General features: G+C 43.7%; 2 protein-coding genes across 5 annotated transcripts in view; one reads left to right on the top strand and one right to left on the bottom strand.

The window, feature by feature from the left end:
- LOC109869037 (proline-rich transmembrane protein 3) overlaps window positions 1-23230 on the top strand; it is a 29730-nt gene extending 6500 nt beyond the window's left edge. For 2 of the 3 annotated variants that reach the window (XM_020458858.2, XM_031803893.1), the window contains exons 2-4: window positions 12059-12950; window positions 13168-13461; window positions 18644-23230. In XM_020458858.2, coding sequence (XP_020314447.1) covers window positions 12134-12950; window positions 13168-13461; window positions 18644-20661 — 3129 coding nt within the window. In that variant the 5' untranslated portion in view covers window positions 12059-12133 and the 3' untranslated portion in view covers window positions 20662-23230. Of the gene's footprint in view, window positions 1-10736; window positions 11077-12058; window positions 12951-13167; window positions 13462-18643 lie in introns of those variants that run through there. The other variant, XM_020458859.2, reaches the window with a different exon arrangement.
- Window positions 23231-23232: 2 nt separating this feature from the next.
- Window positions 23233-26367, bottom strand: LOC109869040 (cytosolic sulfotransferase 3-like). 2 transcript variants are annotated; one of them, XM_020458866.2, is made up of 8 exons: window positions 26210-26367; window positions 24938-25076; window positions 24721-24843; window positions 24442-24542; window positions 24231-24357; window positions 24040-24137; window positions 23717-23891; window positions 23233-23485 (listed from the first exon to the last, which is right to left on the bottom strand). In XM_020458866.2, exons 2-8 carry the CDS (start codon window positions 25074-25076, stop codon window positions 23373-23375), a joined length of 876 nt encoding a protein of 291 aa, XP_020314455.1. In that variant the 5' UTR covers window positions 26210-26367; the 3' UTR covers window positions 23233-23372. The 2 variants fall into 2 exon arrangements, with proteins under 2 accessions (XP_020314455.1, XP_020314456.1); XM_020458867.2 differs by lacking the exon at window positions 26210-26367 and adding an exon at window positions 25317-26104.
- Window positions 26368-27515: the final 1148 nt, after the last annotated feature.

Here is a 27515-nt window from a genome sequence, read left to right as displayed (position 1 = left end):
ACAATGACACCTGGGGAAGGAACCAAAGGGAGTGACATAAATAGGACAGGTATTCAAGGAGGTGATGGAGTCCAGGTGAGTGTCATGAGGCGCTGGTGCGCGGGAAGATGGTTACAGGTGTGCGCAATAATCAGCAGCCTGGTGACCTAGAGGCCGGAGTGGCAGCACACGTAACAGATTCTTGTAGAATATAACTTATAAATGCCTCATGAGCTTAGTTCAGCTGTCATACCCCATCAGAACCAGAATTATGAACTTGTTTTACTCTTTGTTAAATAATGTAATTGTAAACAAACACCATGTGGTCAAAATTATCATTTTGATATCATGAATGATTAGTCCTTGCATTTAAATGTTTTTATTTTAAAAAAGTAACCTTTAATTAACTAGGCAAGTCAGTTAAGAACAAATTATTATATACAATGACGGCCTACCCCAGCCAAACCCTAACCCGGACGACGCTGGGCCAATTGTGCGCTGCCCTATGGCCAGTTGTGATACAGCCTGGAATCGAACCAAAGTCTGTAGTGACGCCTCTAGCACTGACATGCAGTGCCTTAGACCGCTGCGCCACTCGGGAGCCCATAGCTCGGTCTTTGAATTTGAGAGTGGTTACATTTCTCCAACCCTATCCCTTAGCTGTTTACTGAAACAGTGATGGGATGCCTTTATTATTGTTTGAACTGCAGATTGCCCCTTTTAAGATTTAAATTCCTCACATATACCCATAGATTTTCTCACACATGCTCACTCTCCCATGATGGTGTACACACCGGCACACACACACATACACACGGTGTCCTTACACATACTTACTCACATATGTCACTCCGATAAGCACTTCACACACGTATTGTTCATGAGCAGAACACACACATGTCAGGATTAGCACACACATGTTTGTTCTTCTACATGTGATTTAAGAGAATGAGGCATTGGTATAGAAGGGGAATTAATGAGGAGTAGGAGTAGGATGAGGTTGCCCGAGATACTGATCCGTGTTTTGTTTTCTTTCCTAAGGGTTAACGTTAGGATTTAGTGAGGGTAAGCTGGTCCTAGATCTGTGCCATGGGTAGTTTATCCCTAGTCTGAGTTACAGTAACTGGTTGCGTGGGTAGGGGTTGGGATTTTGAGTTAGCGGATGCCAGAATGAAGGAAGGGGAGTGCTTTTGATAAGACCTGTGGGGTGAGCTATTCTGATCCAGGAGAGCAGCAGGGTGGGCATGCTTTTGTTTCAGCCCAGCTCTAATTTAATACACCTGCTTAAACCCAGCCATTAGTTTGATCAGGTGTGTTGGTGCTGTGTTCCACACCCAGATGCCCTTGGTACCAGAGAAGCTCACCCCTGGTCTTATGAAAAACATCCCCCTCAGTCACTACCTCATCCTCTGATTCAATAGCCCACACCTGGTTAAGACAGACAGACATGATGACTGTATGAGGATTAGACAGTCTGTTTTACTATGATTGATAGGATTGTGTGATCATGTACTGTAGGAGCATCCTGTTCACTGTCTTCTACTGCATCACCTTCAGCCAATGTTACTGCTGTTGATTCAGACCTGGAGTGAATGCACAGAGAAAATGAAAAAATAATACCTCAATTATAACACAAGGAATAAATACACAATGAGTAACGATAACTTGGCTGTATACATGGGGTGCCAGTACCGAGTTGATTTGTTATTTGGATGTGCAGGTAATTGAGACAGATATGTATATTATACAGTGCTGTGAAAAAGCATTTGCCACCTTTCTGATTTTCAATTTTTTGCATATTTGTGATACTGAATGTTATCAGATCTTAAACCAAAACCTTATATTAGATAAAGGGAACCTGAGTTTACAAATAACAAAATAAATGAATGCTTATTTTATTTATTTAATTAACACCCAATGTTAATGCAACACCCAATTCCCCTGTGTGAAAAAGTAATTCCCCCTTACACTCAATAACTTATTGTGCCACCTTTAGCTGCAATGACTGCAACCAAACACTTCCTGTAGTTGTTGATCGGTCTCTCACATCACTGTGGAGGAATTTTGGCCCACTCTTCAATGTGGAACTACTTTAACTCAGCGATATTTGTGGGTTTTCAAGCATGAACTGCTCGCTTCAAGTCCTGCCACAACATCTCAATTGGGATTAGGTCTGGACTTTGACTAGGCCATTCCAAAACTTCAAATGTTTTACTTTTTAACCATTTTCATGTAGACTTGATTGTGTGTTTTAGATCATTGTCTTGCTTCATGACCCTCCTGCACTTCAGCTTCAGCTCACAGACGGATGACCTGACATTCTCCTGTAGAATTCTGATACAGAGCAGAATTCATGGTTCCTTCTATTAAGGCAAGTCGTCCAGGTCCCGAGGCAGCAAAACATCCCCAAACCATCACACTACCACCGCCATGCTTGACCGTTGGTATAAGGTTCTTATTGTGGAATGCAGTGTTTGGTTTTTGCCTGGCATAATGGGACCCTTGTCGCCCACAAAGTCATATTTTTGACATCTGTCCATAGAACATTCTTCCAAGAGTCTTGATGATCATCAGGTGCTTCTATGTGCTTTTTGGCGAACTTGAGTCAACTTTTTGGATGAGATCGGTGCCATTTTGTCGGGTGAAAACCAAACACTGTATTCTGCAAGATGCTGTCAATGTTGCAGCTGTAGAACCTGTTGAGCATTTGAGGGCCCAAGGTGAATCTTTTCAGCCTCCTGAGGGGGAAGAGGCGTTGTCGTGCCTTCTTCACGACTGTGTTGGTGTTTGCAGACGATGACAATTCCTTAGTGATGTGGACACCGAGGAACTTGAAGCTCTCGACCCACTCGATTAGTCGATGTGGATGGGTGCATGCTCGGCCCTCCGTTTCCTCTAGTCCACGATCAGATCCTTTGTCTTGCTGACGTTGAGGGAGAGATTGTTGTCCTGGCAACACACTACCAGGTGACTGACCTCCTTCCTATAGGCTGTCTCATCGTCATCAGTGATCAGGCCAACCACCGTTGTGTTGTCAGCAAACCTAATGATGGTGTTGGAATCATGCGCGGCCACACAGTCGTGGGTGAACAGGGAGTACAGGAGGGGACTAAGCATGCACCCCTGAGGGGCCCCTGTGTTGAGCGTCAGTGTGTCGACCTGTCAGGAATTCCAGGATCCAGTTGCAGAGGGAGTTGTTCAGTCCCTTGGGTCCTGAGCTTAGTGATGAGCTTGGAGAGCACTATGGTGTTGAACGCTGAGCTATAGTCAATGAACAGCATTCTCACGTAGGAGTTCCTCTTGTCCAGGTGGTTCAGTTGAACAGAGGATGGTGTTAGTAATATAGGTATAGAGAAACTGTATAAAGAGGCTGGGAGAAATAAAAAGACATAGTCCACATAGAAGAAGAAGCCAATGAGAAATAGAAAAATAAAGATAGAGAGATAGTGCTCATCTGCCTTGGAGGAGTGAAACCATCTGTGCTCCTTTGCTCTGATCATTCTGCAGGCTTTCTGCATTATGCAGCTTAAGGTGTGGGCCTAATTCCGGTCTGTGTGTGTGTTTGTGTGTGTGTGTGTGTGTGTGCATGTGTGTGTGAATGAGTGTGTGCATATGTGTGTGTGCATATGTGTGTGTGCGTGCATATGTGTGTGTGTGTGTGTGTGTGTGTGTGTGTGTGCATGTACGTGTGGGTCAATGACTCACTGTAACTATACACGACACCACACCCCTCTGTGTGCGTGCTGCTGTCATGCCGCTTGGACCTCTGGGAGAATTCTGTGACATGCCCTCTGAGTCAGCACAGCAGAACAGCTATAAACCGTCTCTATATAGGCACACAAACACACACATACACACACACATGCTATACAAAAACTCCTCAATAAAGAAAGAGAGAGATTCACACAAAGACCATATCTATGAACCCAAGTACGCCAGAGAGATACAAACATATCCCTATACCTCTGATGCTGTATTGGCCTCTCTAGCTTTGCTCTACCAAGTTAATGTGTAAATGATATATGCAGAGGTAATCATGTGTGCTCTGCGGAAGTGACATTTTATTCCAAAGACAGTGATGTGTATGTTACCATGCCCTGAACATAATCACTAGCCGGCTACTCATCCCTGCATCTTAGAGGCTGCTGCCCTATGTACATAGACATGGAATACTGGTCACTTTAATAATGGAACACTGGTTACTTTAATAATGTTTACATACAGTTGAAGTCGGAAGTTTACATACACCTTAGTCAAATACATTTAAACTTAGTTTTTCACAATTCCTGACATTTAATCCTAGTAAAAAATTCCCTGTCTTAGGTCAGTTAGGATCACCACTTTATTTTAAGAATGTGAAATGTCAGAATAATAGTAGAGAGAATGATTTATTTCAGCTTTTATTTCTTTCGTGATGAAAGAAGAAAGAAGAAGAATTCCCAGTGGGTCAGAAGTTTACATACACATTTACATTAGTATTTTGTAGCATTGCCTTTAAATTGTTTAACTTGGGTCAAACATTTCGGGTAGCCTTCCACAAGGTTTTTGGAGAAAAAGTTGGGTGAATTTTGGCACATTCCTCCTGACAGAGCTGGTGTAACTGAGTCAGGTTTGTAGGCCTCCTTGCTCGCACACGCTTTTTCAGTTATTTTTTCAGGATTGAGGTCAGGGCTTTGTGATAGCCACTCCAATACCTTGACTTTGTTGTCCTTAAGCCATTTTGCCACAACTTTGGAAGTATGCTTAGGGTCATTGTCCATTTGGAAGACCCATTTGCGACCAAGCTTTAACTTCCTGACTGATGTCTTGAGATGTTGCTTCAATATATCCACATAATTCTCCTTCCTCATGAAGCCATCTACAATGCACAAAAAATAAAGGGAACACTTAAACAACACAATGTAACTCCAAGTCAATCACACTTCTGTGAAATCAAGCTGTCCACTTAGGAAGCAACACTGATTGATAATACATTTCACATGCTGTTGTGCAAATGGAATAGACAACAGGTGGAAATTATAGGCAATTAGCAAGACACCCCCAATAAAGGAGTGGTTCTGCAGGTGATAACCACAGACCACTTCTCAGTTCCTATGCTTCCTGGCTGATGTTTTGGTCACTTTTGAATGCTGGCGGTGCTTTCACTCTAGTGGTAGCATGAGACGGAGTGGCTCAGGTAGTGCAGCTCATCCAGGATGGCACATCAATGCGAGCTGTGGCAAGAAGGTTTGCTGTGTCTGTCAACGTAGTGTCCAGAGCATGGAGGCGCTACCAGGAGACAGGCCAGTACATCAGGAGACGTGGAGGAGGCCGTAGGAGGGCAACAACCCAGCAGCAGGACCGCTACCTCCGCCTTTGTGCAAGGAGGAGCACTGCCAGAGCCCTGCAAAATGACCTCCAGCAGGCCACAAATGTGCATGTGTCTGCTCAAATGGTCAGAAACAGACTCCATGAGGGTGTAATGAGGGCCCGACGTCCACAGCTGGGGGTTGTGCTTACAGCGCAACACCGTGCAGGATGTTTGGCATTTGCCAGAGAACACCAAGATTGGCAAATTCGCCACTGGCGCCCTGTGCTCTTCACAGATGAAAGCAGGTTCACACTGAGAACATGTGACAGACGTGACAGTCTGGAGACGCCGTGGAGAATGTTCTGCTGCCTGCAACATCCTCCAGCATGACCGGTTTAGCGTTGGGTCAGTCATGGTGTGGGGTGGCATTTCTTTGGGGGGCCGCACAACTCTCCATGTGCTCGCCAGAGGTTTCCTGACTGCCATTAGGTACAGAGATGAGATCCTCAGACCCCTTGTGATACCAGATGCTGATGCGGTTGGCCCTGGGTTCCTCCTAATGCAAGACAATGCTAGACCTCATGTGGCTGGAGTGTGTCAGCAGTTCCTGTAAGAGGAAGGCATTGATGATATGGACTGGCGGCCGTTCCCCAGACCTGAATCCAATTGAGCACATCTGGGACATCATGTCTCGCTCCAGCCACCAACGTTGCACCACAGACTGTCCAGGAGTTGGCGGATGCTTTAGTCCAGGTCTGGGAGACCATCCGCCACCTCATCAGGAGCATGCCCAGGCGTTGTAGGGAGGTCATACAGGCACGTGGAGGCCACACACACTACTGAGCCTCATTTTGACTTGTTTTAAGGACATTACATCAAAGTTGGATCATGCTGTAGTGTGGTTTTCCACTTTAATTTTGAGTGTGACTCCAAATCCAGACCTCCATGGGTAGATAAATTTGATTTCCATTGATAATTTGTGTGATTTTGTTGTCAGCACATTCAACTATGTAAAGAAAAAAAGATTTAATAAGAATATTTCATTCATTCAGATCTAGGATGTGTTATTTTAGTGTTCCCTTTATTTTTTTGAGCAGTGTATTTTGTGAAGTGCACCAGTCCCTCCTGCAGCCAAGCACCCCCACAACATGATGCTACCACCCCGTGCTTCACGGTTGGGATGGTGTTTTTCAGCATGCAAGCCTCCCCATTTTTCCTCCAAACATAACAATGGTCATTTTGGCCAAACAGTTCTATTTTTGTTTCATCACACCAGAGGACATTTCTCCAAAAAGTGCGATCTTTGTCCCCATGTGCAGTTGCAAACCGTAGTCTGGCTTTTTTGTGGCAGTTTTGGAGCGGTGGCTTCTTCCTTGCCGAGCGGCCTTTCAGGTTATGTCGATATAGGACTTGTTTTACTGTGGATATAGATACTTTTGCACCTGTTTCCTCCTGCATCTTCACAAGGTCCTTTGCTGTTGTTCTGGGATTGATTTGCACTTTTCACACCAAAGTATGTTAATCTCTAGAAGACAGAACGCGTCTCCTCCCTGAGCGGTATGACAGCTGCGTGGTCCCATAGTGTTTATACTTGCGTACTCTTGTTTGTACAGATGAACATTGTACCTACAGGTGTTTGGAAATTGGTCCCAAGGATGAACCAGAGGTCTTGGCTGATTTTTTTGTTGTTTTCCATGATGTCAAGCAAAGAGGCACTGAGTTTGGAGGTAGGCCTTGAAATACATCCACAGGTACACCTCCAATTGACTCAAATTATGTCAATTAGCCTATCAGAAGCTTCTAAAGACATAATTTTCTGAAATGTTCCAAGCTGTTTAAAGGCACAGTCAACTTAGTGTATGTAAGCTTCTGACCCACTGGAATTGTGATACGGTGAAATATAAGTGAAATAATCTGTCTGTAAACAATTGTTGGAAAAGTTACTTGTGTCATCCACAAAGTAGATGTCCTAACCGGCTTGCCAAAACTATAGTTTGTTAAGAAGAACTTTGTGGAGTGGTTGAAAAACGAGTTTTAATGACTCCAATCTATGTGTATGTAAACTTCCGACTTCAACTGTATATATATACCAGACTCAGACATTGCTCGCACTAATATTTATAAATTCCATTTTCTTACTTTTAGGTTTGTGTGTATTGTTGTGTGTTTATAATGCCAAAGAAGCCTTTGTTTGGAGGATATATTGTTGTTAGGCTTAAGACAAAGTCGAGTGGCGGCAAACCGTGCCAATATATCCTCCAAACACCAGCTTCGAGGGCATTATCACTTTTATACAATGGGCTACCAACATATTCAAATAATGATTTCAGCCTTCCACAAGATATAGTCCCGACACAAATCTAGGGTTGCTACCCAAGCCGGCTGGTCGTTCGTTCTACCAGTTTGGTTGCCAGAGACGCAGTCGTTCAGTCTTTTTGTTCTGTATCTATGGATGCAACCCAGTCGTTCATTCTAAATGTTCCATTGCCATACTGGCTGGCAATGTTCTTATTCCTTGCTTGCTAGCTAACCATCTACTGCTAACTTACAGTCACGTCAAAAGGTTTAGCCAGAATAACACTTAAGCAGCTGCATTTGCATTTGTTTAAGTTGTTTTCTAGAGAAATTTATTTGGATACATCCATAACAATGAGCTATCGAGTCGCGATTTGGACAGGTGGAGATCAAATTTGAATATTTAAACTGTTGCAAATGTCGGAGGGACAGACAGCAAGGTTTATACAAATCTTAGCTGTTGAAAACAAAATGTTAGTCTAAAAGAAATGTAAGATAATGTCTAGATCAAGTTTAGAAATTGCTTGGTTGGGCTGATGAGACAGTTGATTGCGCAGTCAGATTTTTTATATTTTTACATTTAAAATTGTTTTTTTATTAACAACAAATCAATACAGAATGTACATGAGGGAACATAAGTATATATAGATTATATACAATGGACAATCGAGCTGGGGGTACAGTATCACATTACAATTACACAAGGACCGTAAGGGACATACATATGCTTACAATTCTAACAGCTTTTTTGTTAGTAGAGTATTTAACTGTCTTAAAATACAGATAAATTTCTTTTTGTAGGGTAAGAAAATGTTTTTTGTTTGTAAATTTACATTTGTGTATATGAAATTTGGCCAAAGAATAATGACATTAATTACATAAAAATGTTTCAGCTTATTTCTATTGTATGTAAAGAATCCAAGCAGTACATCTCTCCACAATAGTGTAAGATCTTCATAAATGTGTTCAATTATAAATCTACTGATGTCTTGCCACAGTTTTCTTACATGAATACAATGCCACCAAAAAAGATGCAACACTATTTCTGGGTGGTCATTACAAACGGAGCTATTTGAGTTGATGTTTTCCTTAAACTTCTTCATATAGTGGTTGGCAGGATAATAATTATGAATAATTTTAAAGGAAACTTCCTTAATTTTGTTAACAAGTAGGTATGTGTGTGGCAACATCCAAACTTTTTTCCAACAGATATTATCAATAAATCTATTCCAATAAGGCATGACATAAGGTATAGATACAACATCCTGCTGAAACAACGTTCGTATCGCTCTGTTGTTGAAGGGACCAAAAGAGAAACAAATCTTTCCTACTGATTAGTCAACAGGGTCAATAGAAGGTAGGCTCTGAGGGTCAGGTCTTGACACGTTCCTGAATAACAGAGCAACACCTGAGGGAATGGCATCTAAAACAATTGCAAAATCTTTAGGTGTTACAGGGACCTTGTGAAGTGATAAGAATTCCTTATAACTGAGTAAAGACCCTCTGCATTTACCAGTTGGCTCACCAATAGGATATTATTTCGGAACCAATATTCTAAAAACAAATCATTATTTTTATACAATATATCCCGATTATTCCATATATAATATCTGTGTGGAGAATTTTTTTGTTTATAAATCCAGAAAATTAAGTCCACCATTCTCATAAGTGTTCATTACAACAGTTTTCCTAATGTAATGGGTACGGTTTCTCCAAAGAAAGTTGAAAAGCATCTGGTCTATCTCCTTGCTTATTTTACTGTCAAGATATAAAGATAAGAGCACCATATGTTAGTCTAGAGATACCGTCGGCCTTGGTTATTAGGACTCTAACTTTTAAAGTCCCTCTGTAGCCATTGATTTAGCTTCTTCTGGGTATTTTTAATAAGAGGGTTAAAATTTAGTAAGCCTCTAGACTTCTGATCCTTTGTAATGGTTATGCCAATATGTAAGTTCTTCTTTTACTGGAATACCATAATATGAAGGTGTCACACAATATTTGACAGCTATGAGTTCACATTTATTAATGTTAAGGTATAGACCAGACGCTTTGGGAAAGTATTGTATCACATTGATCGATATGGGAATTTGGTTAGCGTCTTTCAGAGAAAGTGTAGTATCATCAGCCAGCTGATTTATAATAATTTCTTTACCAGCTATGGAAATACCTTGTACAGGACTATTATTTAAATAATTTGCAAGAAGTTGGGTGATTAATAAAAACAGGTACGGAGAGATAGGACAACCTTGCCTGATTCCTCTCTTTAACTCAAATCTAGGTGAGGTGCCATATTTCCATTTGATAGAGCTGTTACCATTTGCATAGCGAGTCTTAATAGCCTTACAGAGAAAATCCCCAAAGCCAAGGCTCTTAAGGGAGTGGAAGAGAAACTGATGCTCTACTGTGTCAAATGCTTTATAAAAATCTAAAAATAATATGAAGCTATCCTCAGTTATTAGGTCTGAGTAGTCAAGTATGTCTAATACTAGTCTGACATTTTTATAAATATGTCTGTTCCTCATGAAGCCAGACTGTGTTTCATCAATGATTGCATCCAGGACCTCTTTAATTATTTTTGCAAGTAGTAAGTATAGTCATTATTAAGAAGACAAATTGGACACCAGTTATCGATGAGCAGCACTTCTTTTTTAGGCTTAGGTATCAGTGTTATTAACCCCTGACTCATTGTAGGAGGGAGAACATTGTTTATAATACTCTCTAAAAAGACTTCAAATAGGAAGGGAGCTACTTGTTCAGAAAATCATTGGTCAAATTATGATTCCATCAACACCTGGTGATTTATTGTTCTTTAGATGTTTGATAGACTCTATAATCTCTTCAACTTTGTTCATCACACTGTTTAGATTCTATATCACTGTTAGAGTGAACATTATTCAGTGAGTTAAAAAAACACATCTGTGGATTCCTGACAGAACGTAGAGCTATACAATGTTTTGTAAAAATTGCTACAGTATTTCATCTTTAATAACACCATCAATGTTTAACTTATGGATAGTGTTATTTTTAGAGTGAAATTTCTCAAGTCTAACGAAATAGGATGAATTCTGTTCTCCCTCCTCAATCAATTTTTTCCTAGATCTAATAAAGGCTCCTTCTGCTTTTAATCTATATATATTATCCCGTTTATTTTGTAACTCAATTAGTTCCATCTTCTCCTCCCCCGAGAAGTTGGCTGGTAGACATTGTTATTCTTTTCCACACTTTTTTCAACTTTTGCCACTCTCGTTTTCACATCCTTGATTTCACCACATGCAAACTCCAGTCTTTTTCAAGCCTTCGATAACCATGGTGTTCGCGCCAACCATTTTCTCAATGGCGTCAGACCTGGAGTTGATGAGTAAGGAGAGGGTAGCCACGCTGTCAGAGTTCATGTTGGGTTTTTTGGAGGGTGGAGGTTTGCGTCTGTTCAAGCCGCCATCTTGGCACCTTCGATTGCGCAGTCAGATGGAACAGAGTAAATAGGCATTTTAACGCCAAAGATTTAGCGGTTGGTAAGTTGTCAAATAGACACCGGCTGGAATGCGGTTTTAACCAATTCAGGATTAGAGCCACCCATTGTATAATGTTAGATATTACTGCACTGCTAGAGCTAGAAACACAAGCATTTCGCTACACCTGCAATAACATCTGCTAAATATGTGTATGCATCCAATACACATGTTTATTTGATTTGATATCATAAAACTGGTTGTTTGCTTCCTGGATTATGATTGATATGCGGAAGTTGTAGGACAACAAATCCCGCAAAATACCATCATGTGTTAATGTCATCAATCCACTGTCTCGCAGCCCAGGCAGGAAATTCATAAACTTCATCTCCCTCAGGAAAAAAGCATCTACACATTATTTTTCCATGCTACTATTTCGTTTGCAACAGTCTGGCTCTACAACCTGTGCAACAATGTATCATTTTACAAATGTAGCTAACCCAAGAAAAAAACGTAAACACTCTGAATTCCATTCATTCATTAAACAGCATGAGGTCAATGTAGGTCAATTGGATATTTATTAAATCGTTATTTATTGAGGTTCTTGTCTCTCACCATTATTGAATCTCTGCTAGCTAGCTACATGTCATTGATTTGTTTAGCATAGCAACGTCGAATGAATAGAATTATTCAAATTAAAAAAGGGGTCAAAACATAACTAACAACCAGTCTACTTGGATAGCACCTTCAGAAAAAACAAAAACAAATGTACTCATAATAATATTTGTTATAATTTTTTAAAATTCATATTTGTATACATATGTTGGCAACCATTTTATAGAAGCAATAATGCTTTCAAACCCATTAATTATCGTGTGACAACCCCCTCCAAGGGCTGTATCCCGGCCCTTGGCTTCGCCTCGGGCCTCAGAACAACCCTTGTCGGGGGTGGGCACAAGATAATTCCCAGGTTCTCAGAAATTATTGCTGAAATATTCACTGAGTGAACTTCATCCATATCTCTCTGTTCTCTCTGTGTCTACAGAGCTCAGTAAGAGGATGGTGTGACAGACGGACAAACAGACGGACCGTATAAATCACCACCCTCAACAGCCAGACCATGGCCAATGCATCCCTCCTCCTCACCCTCACATTCCTCCTCTCCTCTCTCCATCCCTCTACCAGCCAGGTGATTGTTAGCTCCTCCACCTCATCCTCTTCTCTTCCAGACCCTGTCATCAGTACACCCCTCAAACCCAGCTTTCCCTCCTCTCATCCCAGAGGCCAGAGTGATGTGCCAGTCAGAGTCAACAACAGAGATTGGCCCACAGAGAGAGCAGGTGGGGGGCAGGTGGGCTCTGACCTGGGGCAGGTTGGGGAGGAAATGGGCACTAGAACTACAGACCAAAGTCAACCCGTTTCACCCTCTCAGAAACTCAACAGTGGATCAACCCAAAGCCAGTCTACTTCTGTTGAGGCTTGGACAGGTACTATGGTAACCGCAGAGCCAAGTGGAGTTTCATCTGCAAAGGGACCAACGGCTCTCCCACCCACCAAATCCTCAGGTGATGAACGCTTAACATCAAGGGGCAGGACTTCTGATGGACCAATCATACCGGAGGATTTGGATGACTGGCCGGCAACTGGATCAGGAAGTGAACTTGTCCCTACAGTGATTGTGAAGGGGGAGTCACTGGTTGCGTTGACTACACTAGATGAGATGCCACAGTTCCGGCCACAGGCTCAGACAGAGTTCAGCAGAGGTCTGGTGTCCAAGATGGCCGAAGCTCAGACTACCCCGATGGTCAGCCTCACTGTTCAACCCCGCCTCTCTGGGCTGACAATAGCCAATAGGTTCCTCTCCACACAGTCACCTGACAGAGTGACAGCCGTACCTGTGGTGACACAGCCAACCTTCATTGGAGGAGTAGTTACAGGTGAGTAACTAAAGGGTAGCTAATATGATGTTTATGAGGAATATGTTTCAATCTATGAGTGGTGGAGTAATATGCCTTCATCTACAACTGAAGCTTGAGTACTATGCTATAACCACTGAGTTCTTTATCATGTTGTTATAACTCTTAAGTAGTATTCGAGTGACATTAGTGTTGTTGTCAGCAGAGGCTGCTTCATGTCTTTTGACTCTTTCTTCAGGTAATATATCAGATAATGCCACTACGCCAACAGACAGACCAATAGCAGGACAGACCCCCACTGTGACATCACCGTTACCCAGACCCATCACCCCTGCATCCACCAATCAACAGCCAAATTCTGTGACGCCTCAAGGAACCACAACACTAGGAGTGACCACCACAACTACAACCAATAAGACGGCAACAAAAGCAGAACCCAGAAGTACTTCCTCAAGTACAACCAATCAACCGAAAAAGGCAACTGAACCAGAAAGAACTACAACAAGTACCACCAAACAGTCGACCAAGACAGGTAGAGAGAGGAGGCTTTGGGATGTTGTAGTTTCCTGGGTGGAAAACAACGGCAGCTGAGACTGCGCCTAAGTTTCCTTTTCCTGTGAGGATTTAAAGTGGAATTATTTATGCAGCTGGAGTTTTTCCTGGAAGTCCCTGGAACAGGCTCAAAGGAGGGAAGAGGCAGAGACAGAGTGGGCGAGAGAGGGCGGGATGGAAAGTGGAGGAGAAGGTGTGCAGGGTAGACTCAGGCAGGAAAATATGCACAGGAGTAGAGAAAGTGAGAGAAGGACAGAGAGAATAGGATAGAGACAATGTAGAGTAGAGGAAAGAAGAAAAATAGATAAAAGATGAACGTTTGAACGATAGAAGGCAATAGGGAGGACAGAGAAGAGTAAGGAGGTAGTGAGTGAAAGAGAAAGTGAGGCAGGAGGAGAGGTGAGGCAGATAAAGTACACAGGGTGAATAATGTAAACCAGATGGATGGAGAGAGTGATGAAGGAAGGAGAGAAGTGGGAGAGAGGGAAAGCAGACAGAGAAGGAAAAGCGTCACATGGGGTATATGAATCGGTCACTTAGATCCCATCGGGAGTCGGTCTCTTAGATACCATCAGAAGTTGGTCACTTAGATACCATGGGGAGTCGGTCACTTAGATACCATCGGGAGTCGGTCTCTTATATGCCATCAGGAGTCGGTCTCTTAGATACCATCGGGAGTCAGTCTCTTAGATATCATCAGCAGTCAGTCTCTTAGATACCATGGGGAGTCGGTCACTTAGATACCATCGGGAGTCGGTCTCTTATATGCCATCAGGAGTCGGTCTCTTAGATACCATCGGGACAAACATTTGAGGCACGTTGAAACAACCCTCCATTTGGTCTGCCAGGAGTGTACTGAAACGGAACGATTTTGTGTGTATTGGCAAGTGTGTTGATCTCGTTAGTATGTCAGAACACGTGTGTGCGTGTGTGTGTGTGCAACACTTGGGGTTTGTGTGCTACAGGGTGGGGACGTCCAAGTGCCTCCAGCTGTGAAATGTGATCAGCACATCTGGGACGTTCTGAGTCCTGCTGCTTAGGGAGTGTAGTTTGGAGAAGGAAGTTACACACATGTGAGAGGGTGTGTGAGTGTGTGTTTGCGCATGTGTGACCATTTGTGTGTGTGGTTTTTCCTGAGTAGGTGTGAGAGTTAGCGTATGTACGTGCCTCAAATATTGTGTTTGATAGACGAGAGAGAGAGAGAGAGAGACTGTATTTGGCAATGTTAACATATGTTTTCCCGTGCCAATAAAGCTTTTAAATTTTAATTGAATTGAAAGAGAGTGAGACAGAGACAGAGAGAGAGAGCCAGGACGTGTAACACATGTTGGAGTCAGCCTTCAGTCAGTCAGTGCATCAGGTTTATGGTGTGTTCTTCAGGGTGAGTTAGGAGTGTTTTCTGTCAAACTTTTACTTCAGATGATCCTGTTCCACTATTGATCACCATTCATTTCTTTCTCCAAGTGTGTGTGTGTGTGTGTGTGTGTGTGTGTGTGTGTGTGTGTGTGTGTGTGTGTGTGTGTGTGTGTGTGTGTTTGTTTGCGTGTGTGCGTGCGTGTGTGCTAGTCTTTAAAGAGGTTTGGGGAGACAGAGAATGTACGGTTACAAATTGTCTGGGATTAATGTTTAACCAAACCCAATACATTTCCAGTTTGGACAGTATAAGTTGTGGTATTTATAGTAGTTCACCCTCTCAGTGTTATCTTAGTGCTAAAGCTCTGGCTGTTGGAGGTGATGAATGGGATTGTGATTTGAGTGTTGTTGGCTTTAAGGTGGAGCGCTCTGGGATCTTTGTTCATTTGATTGTTTTGCCTTGAAATGCAGAGTGTGTGTGTGTGTGCGTGTGCGTGCGTGTGCGTGTGTGAGAGAGTGAGCGAGATTGATTGACAGAGAAGGGAGGGGAAACAGTCATATGTAGATAACTGATTTATTCCACGTGACAGGTCTTTGATGGTCTCAGTATGTGTCACGTGCTTCATGCAGTTTTCCATTCCCACAGATATATTAATGCACTATATGTTTTTTATATTATGTAAAGAGATGTTCTCATCAATTACATCATCTAGTAGTGAGCAGTAAGCTCCAATTAAAATACATTATATAAATGGCTGATGACTCAGCCCTCCCTACCAGCTTAATGTCACTCTGAGTTTGTATTGTGTGTGTGTGTCTTTACCTCAAGATACCTCCAATTAATTGTGCGGTGTGTGTGTGTGCGTCTGACATGCTAGTGTGTGTGATGCGCGCACCACTTTGATGCGTGTTATCTAATCTGTGCTCCAGACTCTACCTGTGGAGAGGAGAAGACACTCTGTATCCAGGTTAGGTTGGTAGGCGCCTTATGTAAGAGCTGACGACTGTCAACAAACACCTACTATCTACTAGAGGTCGACCGATTAATCGGAATGGCCGATTAATTAGGGCCGATTTCAAATTTTCATAACAATCGGATGTCGGTATTTTTGGGCGCCGATGTATTTTTATTATTATTTTACACCTTTATTTAACAAGGCAAGTCAGTTAAGAACACATTCTTATTTTCAATGACAGCCTAGGAACAGTGGGTTAACTGCCTCGTCCAGAGGCAGAAAGACAGATTTTCACCTTGTCAACTCGGGGGAACCAATCTTGCAACCTTACAGTTAACTAGTCCAACCCAATAACGACCTGCCTCTCTCTAGTTGCACTCCACAAGGAGACTGCCTGTTACGCAAATGCAGTAAGCCAAGGTAAGTTGCTAGCTAGCATTAATATATTGATATTACTAGATATTATCTAGCGTGTCCTGTGTTGCATATAATCTGACAGAGCATACAAGTATCTAAGTATCTGACTGAGCAGTGGTAGGCAGAAGCAGGCGCGTAAACATGAATTCAAACAGCACTTTTGTGCGTTTTGCCAGCAGCTCTTCCTTGTGCGTCAAGCATTGCGCTGTTTATGACTTCAAACCTATCAACTCCCGAGATGAGGCTGGTGTGACCGAAATGAAATGGCTGGCTAGTTAGCGCGCGCTAATAGCGTTTCCAACTTCACTCGCTCTGAGCCTTGGGGTGGTTGTTCCCCTTGCACTGCATGGGTAACGCTGCTTCGATGTGGTGGCTGTTGTCGTTGTGTTGCTGGTTTGATCCCAGGGAGGAGCGAGGAGAGGGACGGAAGCTATACTGTTACACTGGCAATACTAAAGTGCCTATAAGAACATCCAATAGTCAAAGGTTAATGAAATACAAATGGTATAGAGGGAAATAGTCCTATAATAACTACAACCTAAAACTTCTTACCTGGGAATATTGAAGACTCATGTTAAAAGGAACCACCAGCTTTCATATGTTCTCATGTTCTGAGCAAGGAACTGAAACGTTAGCTTTCTTGCATAGTACATATTGCACTTTTATGTTCTTCTCCAACACTTTGTTTTTGCATTATTTAAACCAGATTGAACATGTTTCATTATCTACTTGAGGCTAAATTGAATTTATTGATGTATTATATTAAGTTAAAATAAGTGTTAATTCAGTATTGTAGTAATTGTCATTATTACAAATACATATTTTTATTTTTATTTTTAATCGGCCGATCGGTGTCGGCTTTAAATCGGTGGCTGCTTTTTTTTGGTCCTCCAATAATCGGTATCGGTATCGGTGTTGAAAAATCACAATCGGTCAACCTCTACTATCTACCCTCCACACACATACACTACATGACCAAACGTATGTGGGCTTAGAACATCTTATTCCAAAATCATGAGCATTAATATGGAGTTTGTCCCCCCTTTGCTGCTATAACAGCCTTCACTATTCTGGGAAGGCTTTCCACTAGATTTTGGAACATTGCTACGGGGACGCATTTGGCATTCAAATTTATACCAAAGGTGTTCAAAGTCAGGGCTCTGCTCAGGCCAGTCAAGTTCTTCCATACCGATTTCGACAAACCATTTCTTTATGGACCTTGCTTTGTGCACAGGAAGCATTGTCATTCTGAAACAGGCTTCCCAAACTGTTGTCACAAAGTTGGAAGAAAAGAATTGTCTAGATTCCTCCTCCACCAAACTTTACTTTCAGTACCGTACATTGGGGTATCCACTAAACCCAGATTTGTCTGTTGGATTGCCAGATGGTGAAGCGTGATTCATCCCTCCAGAGAACGCGTTTCCACTGCTCCAGAGTCCAATGGCGGCGAGGTTTACACCACTCCAGCCGACGCTTGGCATTGCGAATGATGATCTTAGGCTTGTGGGCAGCTGCTTGGCCATGAAGCTCCTGACTAACAGTTATTGTGCTGAACTTGCTTTCAGAGGCAGTTTGGAACTCGGTAGTGAGTGCTGCAACCCAGGACAGAGGATTTTTAAGCTCTATGCCCTTCAGCGCTTGTTCTATGAGCTTGTGTGGCCTACCACTTCGCGGCTGAGCCGTTGTTGCTCCTATCCGTTTCTACTTCACAATAACACAATTTAAAGTTGACCAGGGCAGCTCTAGCAGGGCAGAAATTTGACGAACTGACTTGTTGGAAAGGTGGCATCCTATGACTGTGCCATGTTGAAAGTCACTGAGCTCTTCAGTAAGGCCATTCTACTATCAATGTTTGTCTATGGAGATCGCTGGAGATTGCATCGCTGTGTGCTCGATTTATTTTATACACCTGTCAGCAACAAGTGTGGCTGAAATAGCCGAATCCACTCATTTGAAGGGGTGTTCACATACTTTTGTATATGAAGTGTATATCGACATACTATCTACCTGCCACACACACTCGGGTGAAGGGGAGGAGCAGAGGGGGTGAATACAATAGAGAGAGACATACTTTACTATTTGGAATGTAGGTGAGACTTGTGTGGGGTTGAGAGAGGTAAACTATTTCACTATTGCTCTATGTGATTTTTGCCCTCATTGGAGAAAAACAACTGTTGAGTTGTCCTTTGGTCTGGTATGTGAATAGAAGGTCAAAATAATCAACTCCTTTTGGGTTATTTGCTGCCTGCTGTGCTCTCAATACACTTTTCATAGGAAATTAGCCTCCTCTAGTGGGGTAGATTTTCCACTTGTTATAGCTAGGTTCTGCTCTGTTAAAGAAAATGTTTTTTTTATTATTATTGTCAATCATTTCAGTCAGATGTTTTGGGTAAGTTCAATATGATTCATTAACATCATTTCTCTCTCTGCCTCCAGGGACGACCCCTCTCCTCATCACTCCTACTCTACAGATTGTCAGAGGGCGGTACGTCCCCAAAAATGACAGCCGCCTAGCACAGAGGAACCACTCCATCCCCGTGGGCCGCCCTCGCCTCCCCCCATCCTCCACTCCCTCCCTCTCTCCCAGCTCCTTCCCCTCCCCCAACGGCACCTCTTTGCTGTGGGATGACCTGAGCAGGACGCTGTCCTTCGCCTGGGAGCTCCATGTCTATGGCTCTGCTGGCCTCTTCCTGCTCCTCCTGGCTGGTGCCGCCCTGGGCCTGGCCCTATCCCCCAGCATGCACTGCCCTCACCGCGGTGCCCTGACCCTGGCTAATGCCCTCCTACTCCTGGTGGGCGCAGCAAGAGCAGCCCTGTTCATGATTGACCCCTACGGAACAAGGAAGATTCTTCCCCGGCCTGCGGTGACTGCTCTCTATAACCTCCCTCTGCCGTTACTGGTGTGGACGCAGGCTGCCCTGGCACTGCTGGCCATGAAGGGGACAGGAGTGAGTCTGTTGCCCTCTGCTCTGGAGCGCCCTCCTCTGGTAGCTGTATTGGCTGTGTTACAGTGCACCCTGCTTCTGGCTGCTGACCTGCTCTCCCCAGCCCTGTCCCCAGCCGTGCCTGTCACCCTGCAGTCCCTGTCTCTCTGCTGGGGCCTGGCTCTCTGTCTGGGCTACCTGTGCTACATCTTCCCCCGCCTCCGCCATCCCACTGCCCAGCCACCTGTCCTAGAGGAGGGGAGGGCCGTTAAAGCCTGGCCGGGGCGTAGGAGGGCAGGGTTGGTGCTGGGTCGTGTGCTGGCAGTGTGTGCCCTCTTGGGGGTGCTGTGCTGTGGCCTCCATGTCCACTCCACCCTGTGGCTATACGGGATGTTGGGGGACTGGAGGCGCTTCTGCTGGGGCTGGTGGCTGGTGCACTTCTGGGCCCGACTGTTGGAGCTGGCCTGGGCCTTTTCTCTCCTCCTATTGGGATCCTGGGTGTTCTGGAGGCCCCGGGGGGCCCGAGACAGAGGAGATGGAGGAGCAGGGGAGGGCAGGGCGGGAGTAGATCTCCCCTCCCCTGGACAGTCCTCTGGGTCGACACACAAACACACCTGCTGGGCCAAGATAGTCCAGAGCCTGACAGGAAAGCCCTGTGGGAAGTCAGAAAGTAACGGAGTGGGAGGATCAGTAGGAGGAGGGGCAGGGGAGCTGCCTAATAACTGGGCAGGGCAGGAACGCTCGGGGGCAGACATCAGTAAGAGCCTGATCAGAAACCGTGAGGCTCCACCCTCACAGCCGCGCTGTGTCAAGGACAGCAACCGAGGCCGCAACCAGAGGGGCAGGTCTGCAGAAAGGGGTATGTCTGACGGGTCCACAGGGTCACTGCTGCAGCTGCAGCCGTTAGGTCGGCCACTACAGCACTCTCAGAGCGGCAGTCTGGAGCAGGAGAAAGAGTCAGGGGTGTCTCTGTATGATTTTGACCTGCGACCCCCCTCCCCCATCGATCTGGGCCGCAGCATCGATGAGGCCCTGCACCGTGAGCACCTCCTCCATGGGGGCAGCTTGTTCCAGCCCCTGTGTGCCCCCTCACCCACTCCTTCACCAGGCTCAGCTGTCAGCCAGGGGGGGCCCTGGCTCCGCAGGAACAGCGACCCCCAGATCTCTGACAGCAGCGAGGACCGCTCAGCCCGTACAGAGTTCTCTGTGCCACTGGGGGGTAGTGTGCTCAGCAGTGTTCCCAGCAGGCAGGTCACTGCTCCTCCAACGCCCTCTAACCAGGGGCATCGCTGGGCCGGGGATGGGGGCGTCAGTGTCCCTTCCTCAGTGTCCTGTCCCGTTTCCCTGCGGCCCTCTAGAACCTCCACGGGACATCTCGGGAACGAGGGAGGAGACGACACGAGGCCGTTCCTCACCCCAGACTCTGAGACACAGAGTGGGAGGGCAGGCAGGGAGGATGGGAAGAGCTACTTGGAGGTCAGCAGGCAGGATGACTCTGCCAGCGTCAGCAGTGAGATTATTAACCTCTGAACCCTCAACTCCAACCCAGGACATCTGGACCAATGACCAAGCCCCAAACAAAACCATCAAGAACCAAACTTACGTAATACCTTAACTCTTAGGTGATAACTTTAACTATATCTTGTCAACTAGATAGACTTTATCATAAACATTGACTCAACTACATTCAAACTGCCATGTGAATCATGGACAGAGGACTTATTTTAAGAAACCGAGGGAGAATACAGAAAAGCTTACCCTGACTAAAATAGTTGTCTTATATGGGACATTATCCAGTGTTTGCTCTAAATCAGAGTGGTTCAAAGGCTGCTAACCGGAATCCGATTCTGCGGCATAGAGCACGGGTTCAAACAACAGAACACACACACACTCATGCCTACAGATACACACCTGTGTACCTTTGATGCACTCGCTACATGTCAAGCCTCACATACTGCAGCGCATACATTCACTCTTTGTAACACTTCTGTTTAAGGTGGTCTTGAGAGAACAGAGGAATGGGCACAGGATTCATATTGATGACAACCCAGGGATTCCTTAAAATATCTATTGGTCATCCCTACAATTCCCTCTGAGGATCCATTTCTTAGATACCATGTTTTATGGATGTATGTCAAATATGAACGTGGTAGCTCCTACTTTTATGAAAGCCATGGTGCTCCCTGTGAAAATGTCTTTATATCAATTTATTGACTTTGTTTGCGTTGATAGTATTAATCTGCTGTCCTTGATATGTCAACTTGATGCATACATACGTTAATGTGTTTTTAGGATATGTGCCATAAACATTGATAATGTCGGTGGTTGTTTTGATGTTATGCTTCAAAATACATTAATAACGCATTACCTGACTGACAATGGTGTCTTTCCGTAGTTCCTCTAGCAGGAAAGTAGCGTAGAAGTCCACACTCCAAAAACATAGGATTGCTAGGTATCGGCTCATAATTGAGTTGCTATTTCAGTGCAGTCTGCCTTGTATGTAAATGTGATGTTTATTACATAAGGAAAGCAACCGCCTAGAGATACTACTGCAGAAAGAAAGTTGACCTGTGTAGCTGTGGCTGATGCCTGGAGCTCTAGCTAAAATAGTTCCTGCTAAAACTAGACATTCTAAGACATTTTTGTTTGAACGTGACGCTGGTACATTTCGCCTGCTGATTCTGGTACATTCTATCATCATGGCCCGTCAAAGGATAAGACTGCATTTTAACATTCAATAATCCTGGCAACAGTGTAAACATATCCACAACATTTGATCAGTTGCAGCATATCAGTGTATACCGTGGACGTGAGTTATTTTTAGCTGTACTCATTGCATCACACAGTTAAGCTGTGTTGCATTACACAACGCTGACCTACTGTGAAGCACAACGCTCCTGTACTATAGTAGTACTTTACAGATGTCTATAAGCCTAGACCTGAGCACTCTAGACTGAAGTATTTTTATTACAGAAAAAAATCATAAGTATATTATGTGACATAAGAAGGTATGTAAATGCGGTTCTTTTTTTCTGTTTGTAAATAAAGGTATTTACTGTGAGGACAATCGAAAGTGGTCTTGCTGAAGTATAGTTGTCTACTAAGAGAGTGATAAATGGTGCTGGCTTGGGGAGGAATATTGGAAACAGTGACTGTCCAGCCCTAATTTAGGATGTTCACGGATAGAAGTGTTGAAAAAGGTTTCACAACTGTACCTGGAACTGCTACAATGGTTAGTGTTTAATGTTTAGTGGTTAAAGAGCAGTGGCAATGGCATGTCCTCATTTGGAGCTGCATCATTTCAAAACTGTTCAGTGATCTTGAACGGAGCTCAGAAGTCAATCCCATATTTCCACTTGAGACCCGGGTTGAGTAAAATAGGCACAAAATGAGAGAACATGTTTTGAAACAGTGTGAAATGGGGAGGTACTACCGGAAGCCGTCCAATAAGAAACTCATGCATTTTTTTCTGTTTCAAAATCCTTCCAAACGTGTCCTACTGAACACAACCCGGGTCCTTGTGTGAATGGATCTCGTGTTTCCTGTTTCCTGCCTTCCTCAGGGTCAGTGCAGTCTCTCCCTGTGATGTGAAATGGTTGACTTGTGTGGTATTTACAGTACAGTCCAGTGGGATTCTGTTGTTGTCTACATTTCATTGACCCCGTCTGATTTCAGTGTACTTTGCTGTTTCTCTCGAGGTACTGTAGAAATCATCCTTATAACCACAGGTCCAGGATCAGATTACCCTACCTCCAATTCTATCCTTAACCATTAGGGTGGGTGAAGAATATTTGACCCTGTATCAGTGATCTGGGGCAACTTCTGCCTCCTTTATTTCATTATGGGTTTGAGGAGAACCTTCATCAGTGACTGACAGTTGTGGGGATGTTTGTGGTGTTTCCTCCACCAATGCGGTATGTGCCATACTACAGTAAACCAATCCGTTCTCCTCTCCATACAGTAGTGACAGTGCAGAGGTACAGTAGTAGAGATATTAAAACATTCATTTGCTCATTGACTCGGTTTATATATGAAGTTGTATTATTTTTGTGCTGCTGCCTCTTATCTGGTTTCAAATAAACATGAGAAATAAAATAAACATTGAAATCAGGTGTTGTTTATTTACAGTAGTTAGACAGTATGTCTTTGCTGCTCATACTTACAGTATTATGTGTTATTACATTTTTACATGCAGTCACGTTCTTAAGACCTGCAGAGTGCTTTAGATAATGAAGACAGTCCTAAATTGTTGTGTGAAACCGCAGCTGAGTGTTTTCCATCTTCTTCTTATAGTCTTCATCAAACTGTTCACTCTGGGCCACAGTGAAATGGTTCTTCCAGTCACCAACCTTTCCTGGAGACAGACAGGCAGACAGACAGACAGATATATTGATAGTTTGATCATTCAGTAGATCCAGGATAAAGTATTCCAATGTCTCCACACCAGGTACCAGCACATATGTGTTGGTGTCTGTGACGACGTTGTGATAGCTGGAAGAGCTGAGCTCCAGCAGTTTAATGTTTATTTCTCTCTCTCATTCTCTCTCTCATTCTCTCTCTCATTCTCTCTCTCTCACACACACACCTTTGCGCATAAAGGGGGATATCTTAAAGTCCATGACTGGGTTGGTGGAGTAGTTGGCCATGCTGTTCTTCTTCATTATATCAAACTGCACTCCTCCTCTCACCCTCTCCTTCTCCTCTGCTGAAGGAGACAAACCCAGGAAGGAGCACAGCCTGTCCAGCTCTCTCCCCGTATCCTGTAGGAACGCATATACACTGGATGTAGAAACAGCTAACCTCCTAGAGCAGCAGTTAGAATGGCTCTTGAGCATATGTGTGCACTGAGCTCATTAGATGCATCTTAATACTACTGTAACACATAGCTAGCATCAGCATTCGACTCACCTCAACCATGTCCTCATAGAAGAGGTAGAGGATTTTGGAGTGAGTCTGTTTCTTCTCCCACCAGCCAGTCACATGGTCGTACCATGAACCAAACACCACTGAGGAAGTGCAGAGTAGACAAATTCATAGTGTGAATGGGGACTATTATCACTTGCTCATTCATTCACTAGTTCATTCTCTCCTTCACTCACTCTTTCCATCCATGAATCTCTGTAAGAAGTTGTTCCAGTCTCCTGGCTCTGGCTCGGCCTGGTTCATACGGTCAAAGTGGAAATAAGACACTGCATTGTCCTTGGCATTACGGGCCACATACACTATCTGCAGAGAGAGAGAGAGAAATTGCAATTATAAATAGGGATTATATAGTGGAGAAACATAGAGGACAAGTTACAAATACTGCACCCTGCAGTTCTGCTCCCAGAAGGACTTGGGCAGCAACTGGACTGGGAGGTGAGTCTTGATGAGGCGAGGAGAGGTGGTTAAGTTGTTCAGCACCTCCACTCCTAGGACAAACAATATAATAATGCAAAATAATGTTTGATGGATATTATCACTGTTCGGCAGATTCTGTCATGATATTAAATACTTTAGTTACTGCTTTGAAGACATCAGCAACATTTTTTACAGAGAAATGACAAAATAGTAGAGGCATGATTAAGTTTTCCAATGCTTTATTCTAACCTGGAGGGTAAAGAGGAATGAGCAACTCCAGAAAAGGAACTTTTTCAAAGATGGGTCTCTGATGCTCAGGGGCTGTCTGGCCAAAATACAGCAGGTCTAGAATGTAGGAGACCCATGTGGTTCCTAAGAGAGGAATACAGATAGGGGAAACGTACACAGTCATTCACAAACCCAAACACAATCTTTAATGAAACATCAACCTCAGACTGAGAGAGACCTGCTTTGGGGTAGGTAGCGATGAGAATGTCATCTGGTCTGGCCTGGAAGTTCTGTACATTGTCCCAGTTGTCAGTGAAGTAGTTGATCATGGAGACTCCATGGAAGTCAAAGAGTTTTGGTCGAGGTGGCAGCTCCATCTGTAAAAGTGGGACATGTATTCGATCAAGGATCACCACAGTATTGTTTATGTTTGGATATATTAAGTGATCTGAATGGTTGTATTATTCAAACATAGAGAGGAATATTGCTCCATTGATATGATTGCCTACAAATATTAACAAAGACTAATAAGTCTTAATATTTCTCAAATTATGACAGTTAAAACTACACGTACTACACGTGAAAGCAATTCCTACAAACCAAAATAATTTACTTACCCTGTTCTCTCTGAGTAAGTTACCTCAGGCTGAATGCACTGCTTACAAAATGACTCCTCTTTTATTCTCTGTGCTCCTCCTTTCCTGTCTCCTCCCCCATTCTCTCTTCATTCTTTTGCTCTTCAGGGTCGGGTTTGTTCTGGATCTACTCCAGAATTGAGGGGCTTTTCTGCTCTCCCTCACAGTATTTCATGTCAATACTAAATCACCAGGGGGCACTGACACTACCAGAAATACACCACTGAGTGGCAGCTGACCATTGCAATGGCTGCTGGACACAGGATTGAGCAAACAAACTTTACCTAAAGTTTACCATATGCTTCCCAGTCGAAACAGTCCACGCATATATTATGACAACATTTTGTGACGTTTTTGTACGTTTTGGTGTTCAACACCGTACGGTCAGATTTTTTTCACGGCTATTCAAGCATTCAAACATTTTTTCTTGAGGTTAGATGTTTTTCTGTGATTGGTCAACAGTTGGGATTTTTTTTATTTAGTGCTTGTTGTCATTCAATGTCAGAAGACTAGTTTTCATGCAAATTTTCACTTGAGAAATTCTGCACCAAATCTCTTAGTTAGATTACTCAACTAAGACCTCCTTGGCAAAAACTTCCAAATTAATTACAGATTTCTTCAATGAGCTTAGATCAATTCTCACTATTTTGAGGAAATGCACTGGCTATGTTGTTGACAAGCCGCCTCAAGAGATACAAATGGTAAATATGCCACGTTTTTCTTGTTTTTCGTGTGAATGGCGTTTGCTTCACCTTGCCAAGTTCTGCTAGGAACAAACCCAACCTGTGTATGCGGATGCCTTTACACACCTGACCGGACCCCAAACATACTCAATCACCCACCTTCCATCAAAGCACACACATACACTTACTCACCTGATAGGCTACTGAGTGGGCAGTGTCCTGGGGTAGATAGTGTCTTTGTCTTTTCTTTGACCTCAAACTTCTTGCACAGTCTTCAACACACTGTCTAAATCACTTTTCAACAGTGTGGGTGTGTCTAACTCTTACCTGACCAAAGACTAGGCTGCAGAGTGTGTGCCCGTGCAATGTGTGAGGCGTGTACACATCTTTCACCTACTGCACCAACCTTTGGTCACCCAGTTGCTTGTTAGACGACCACAATCAATACAAAAATATCCTCTGTAATGTTACTTGGTTAGGAGGTTTGGTGAGGAGGTCAGATGTCCCAGGTAAATGTTCATACAGTAGTTGAGGAGATCCAGAGTAAATCCACCTTTAGTAAGGTATGTGTTAAGGTTCTCACAGGCATAATGAACAACTTGTGTGTGTGTGTGTGTGTGTGTGTGTGTGTGTGTGTGTGTGTGTGTGTGTGTGTGTGTGTGTGTGTGTGTGTGTGTGTGTGTGTGTGTGTGTGTGTGTGTGTGTGTGTGTGTGTGTGACATGGGACATTTTGTTAGTCCCCACAAGATCAAATGTTAGTTCTATGGGGTTTAAAATTAATGTTAGGGTTAGAATTACGTTAAGGTTTAGGGTCAGGAGCTACGGTTAGTTTTAGGGTTAGGTTTAGGGTTAGGCTTTTGGGTTAAGGTTAGGGTTAAGGTTAGTGTCCCCACAAGGTTAGCTGTATAATACTGTGTGTGTGTGTGTGTGTGTGTGTGTGTGTGTGTGTGTGTGTGTGTGTGTGTGTGTGTGTGTGTGTGTGTGTGTGTGTGTGTGTGTGTGTGTGTGTGTGTGTGTGTGTGTGTGTGTGTGTGTGTGTGTGTCGGTGTGTGTGGGTGTGTGTGTGTGTGTGACACCATCATTCACAACGTTCTTTTGGAGAGAATGGAAACCCTAATACGGCTACACGGACAAGTTATTGCCTGGTTTAGATCTTATCTGTCTGAAAGAGAGAGATATTCTATACATTCTACATATTCCACCCCTTGGTGATGTCATTCGGGAACACAATGTCAACTTTCACTGCTAAGTGGACGACACACAGCTGTACATTTCGATGAAATACTGTGAAGCCACAAAATTGTCTACCCTGGAATCCTGTGTTTCAGACAAAAGGAAGTGGATGGCAGCAAATGTTTAACTTTTACACTCAGACAAAACAGAGATGCTATTTCTAGATCCCAAGAAACAAATGGATCTGCTGTTGGATCTGACAATCTTGATGGTTGTACAGTCGTCTCAAATAAAACTGTGAAGGACCTCAGCGTTAATCTGAACC

Source organism: Oncorhynchus kisutch, linkage group LG24, assembly GCF_002021735.2.
Source record: "Oncorhynchus kisutch isolate 150728-3 linkage group LG24, Okis_V2, whole genome shotgun sequence".
NCBI lineage: Eukaryota > Metazoa > Chordata > Actinopteri > Salmoniformes > Salmonidae > Oncorhynchus > Oncorhynchus kisutch.
The sequence above is the reverse complement of the archived record's forward strand: the minus strand, read 5'-3'. Positions and strand labels throughout refer to the sequence as shown.

Bases quoted from the DNA above. Each gene is read 5' to 3' on its own strand.
- LOC109869040 (XM_020458866.2), bottom strand. From the start codon at position 25,076: ATGGAGCTGCCACCTCGACCAAAACTCTTTGACTTCCATGGAGTCTCC. The intron at 24,358-24,441 runs GTGCAGTATTTG...CTCTCTCTGCAG, and splicing joins TCTGGGAGCAGAACTGCAGG to ATAGTGTATGTGGCCCGTAA. The intron at 23,892-24,039 runs GTGAGTCGAATG...GCGTTCCTACAG, and splicing joins TCTATGAGGACATGGTTGAG to GATACGGGGAGAGAGCTGGA.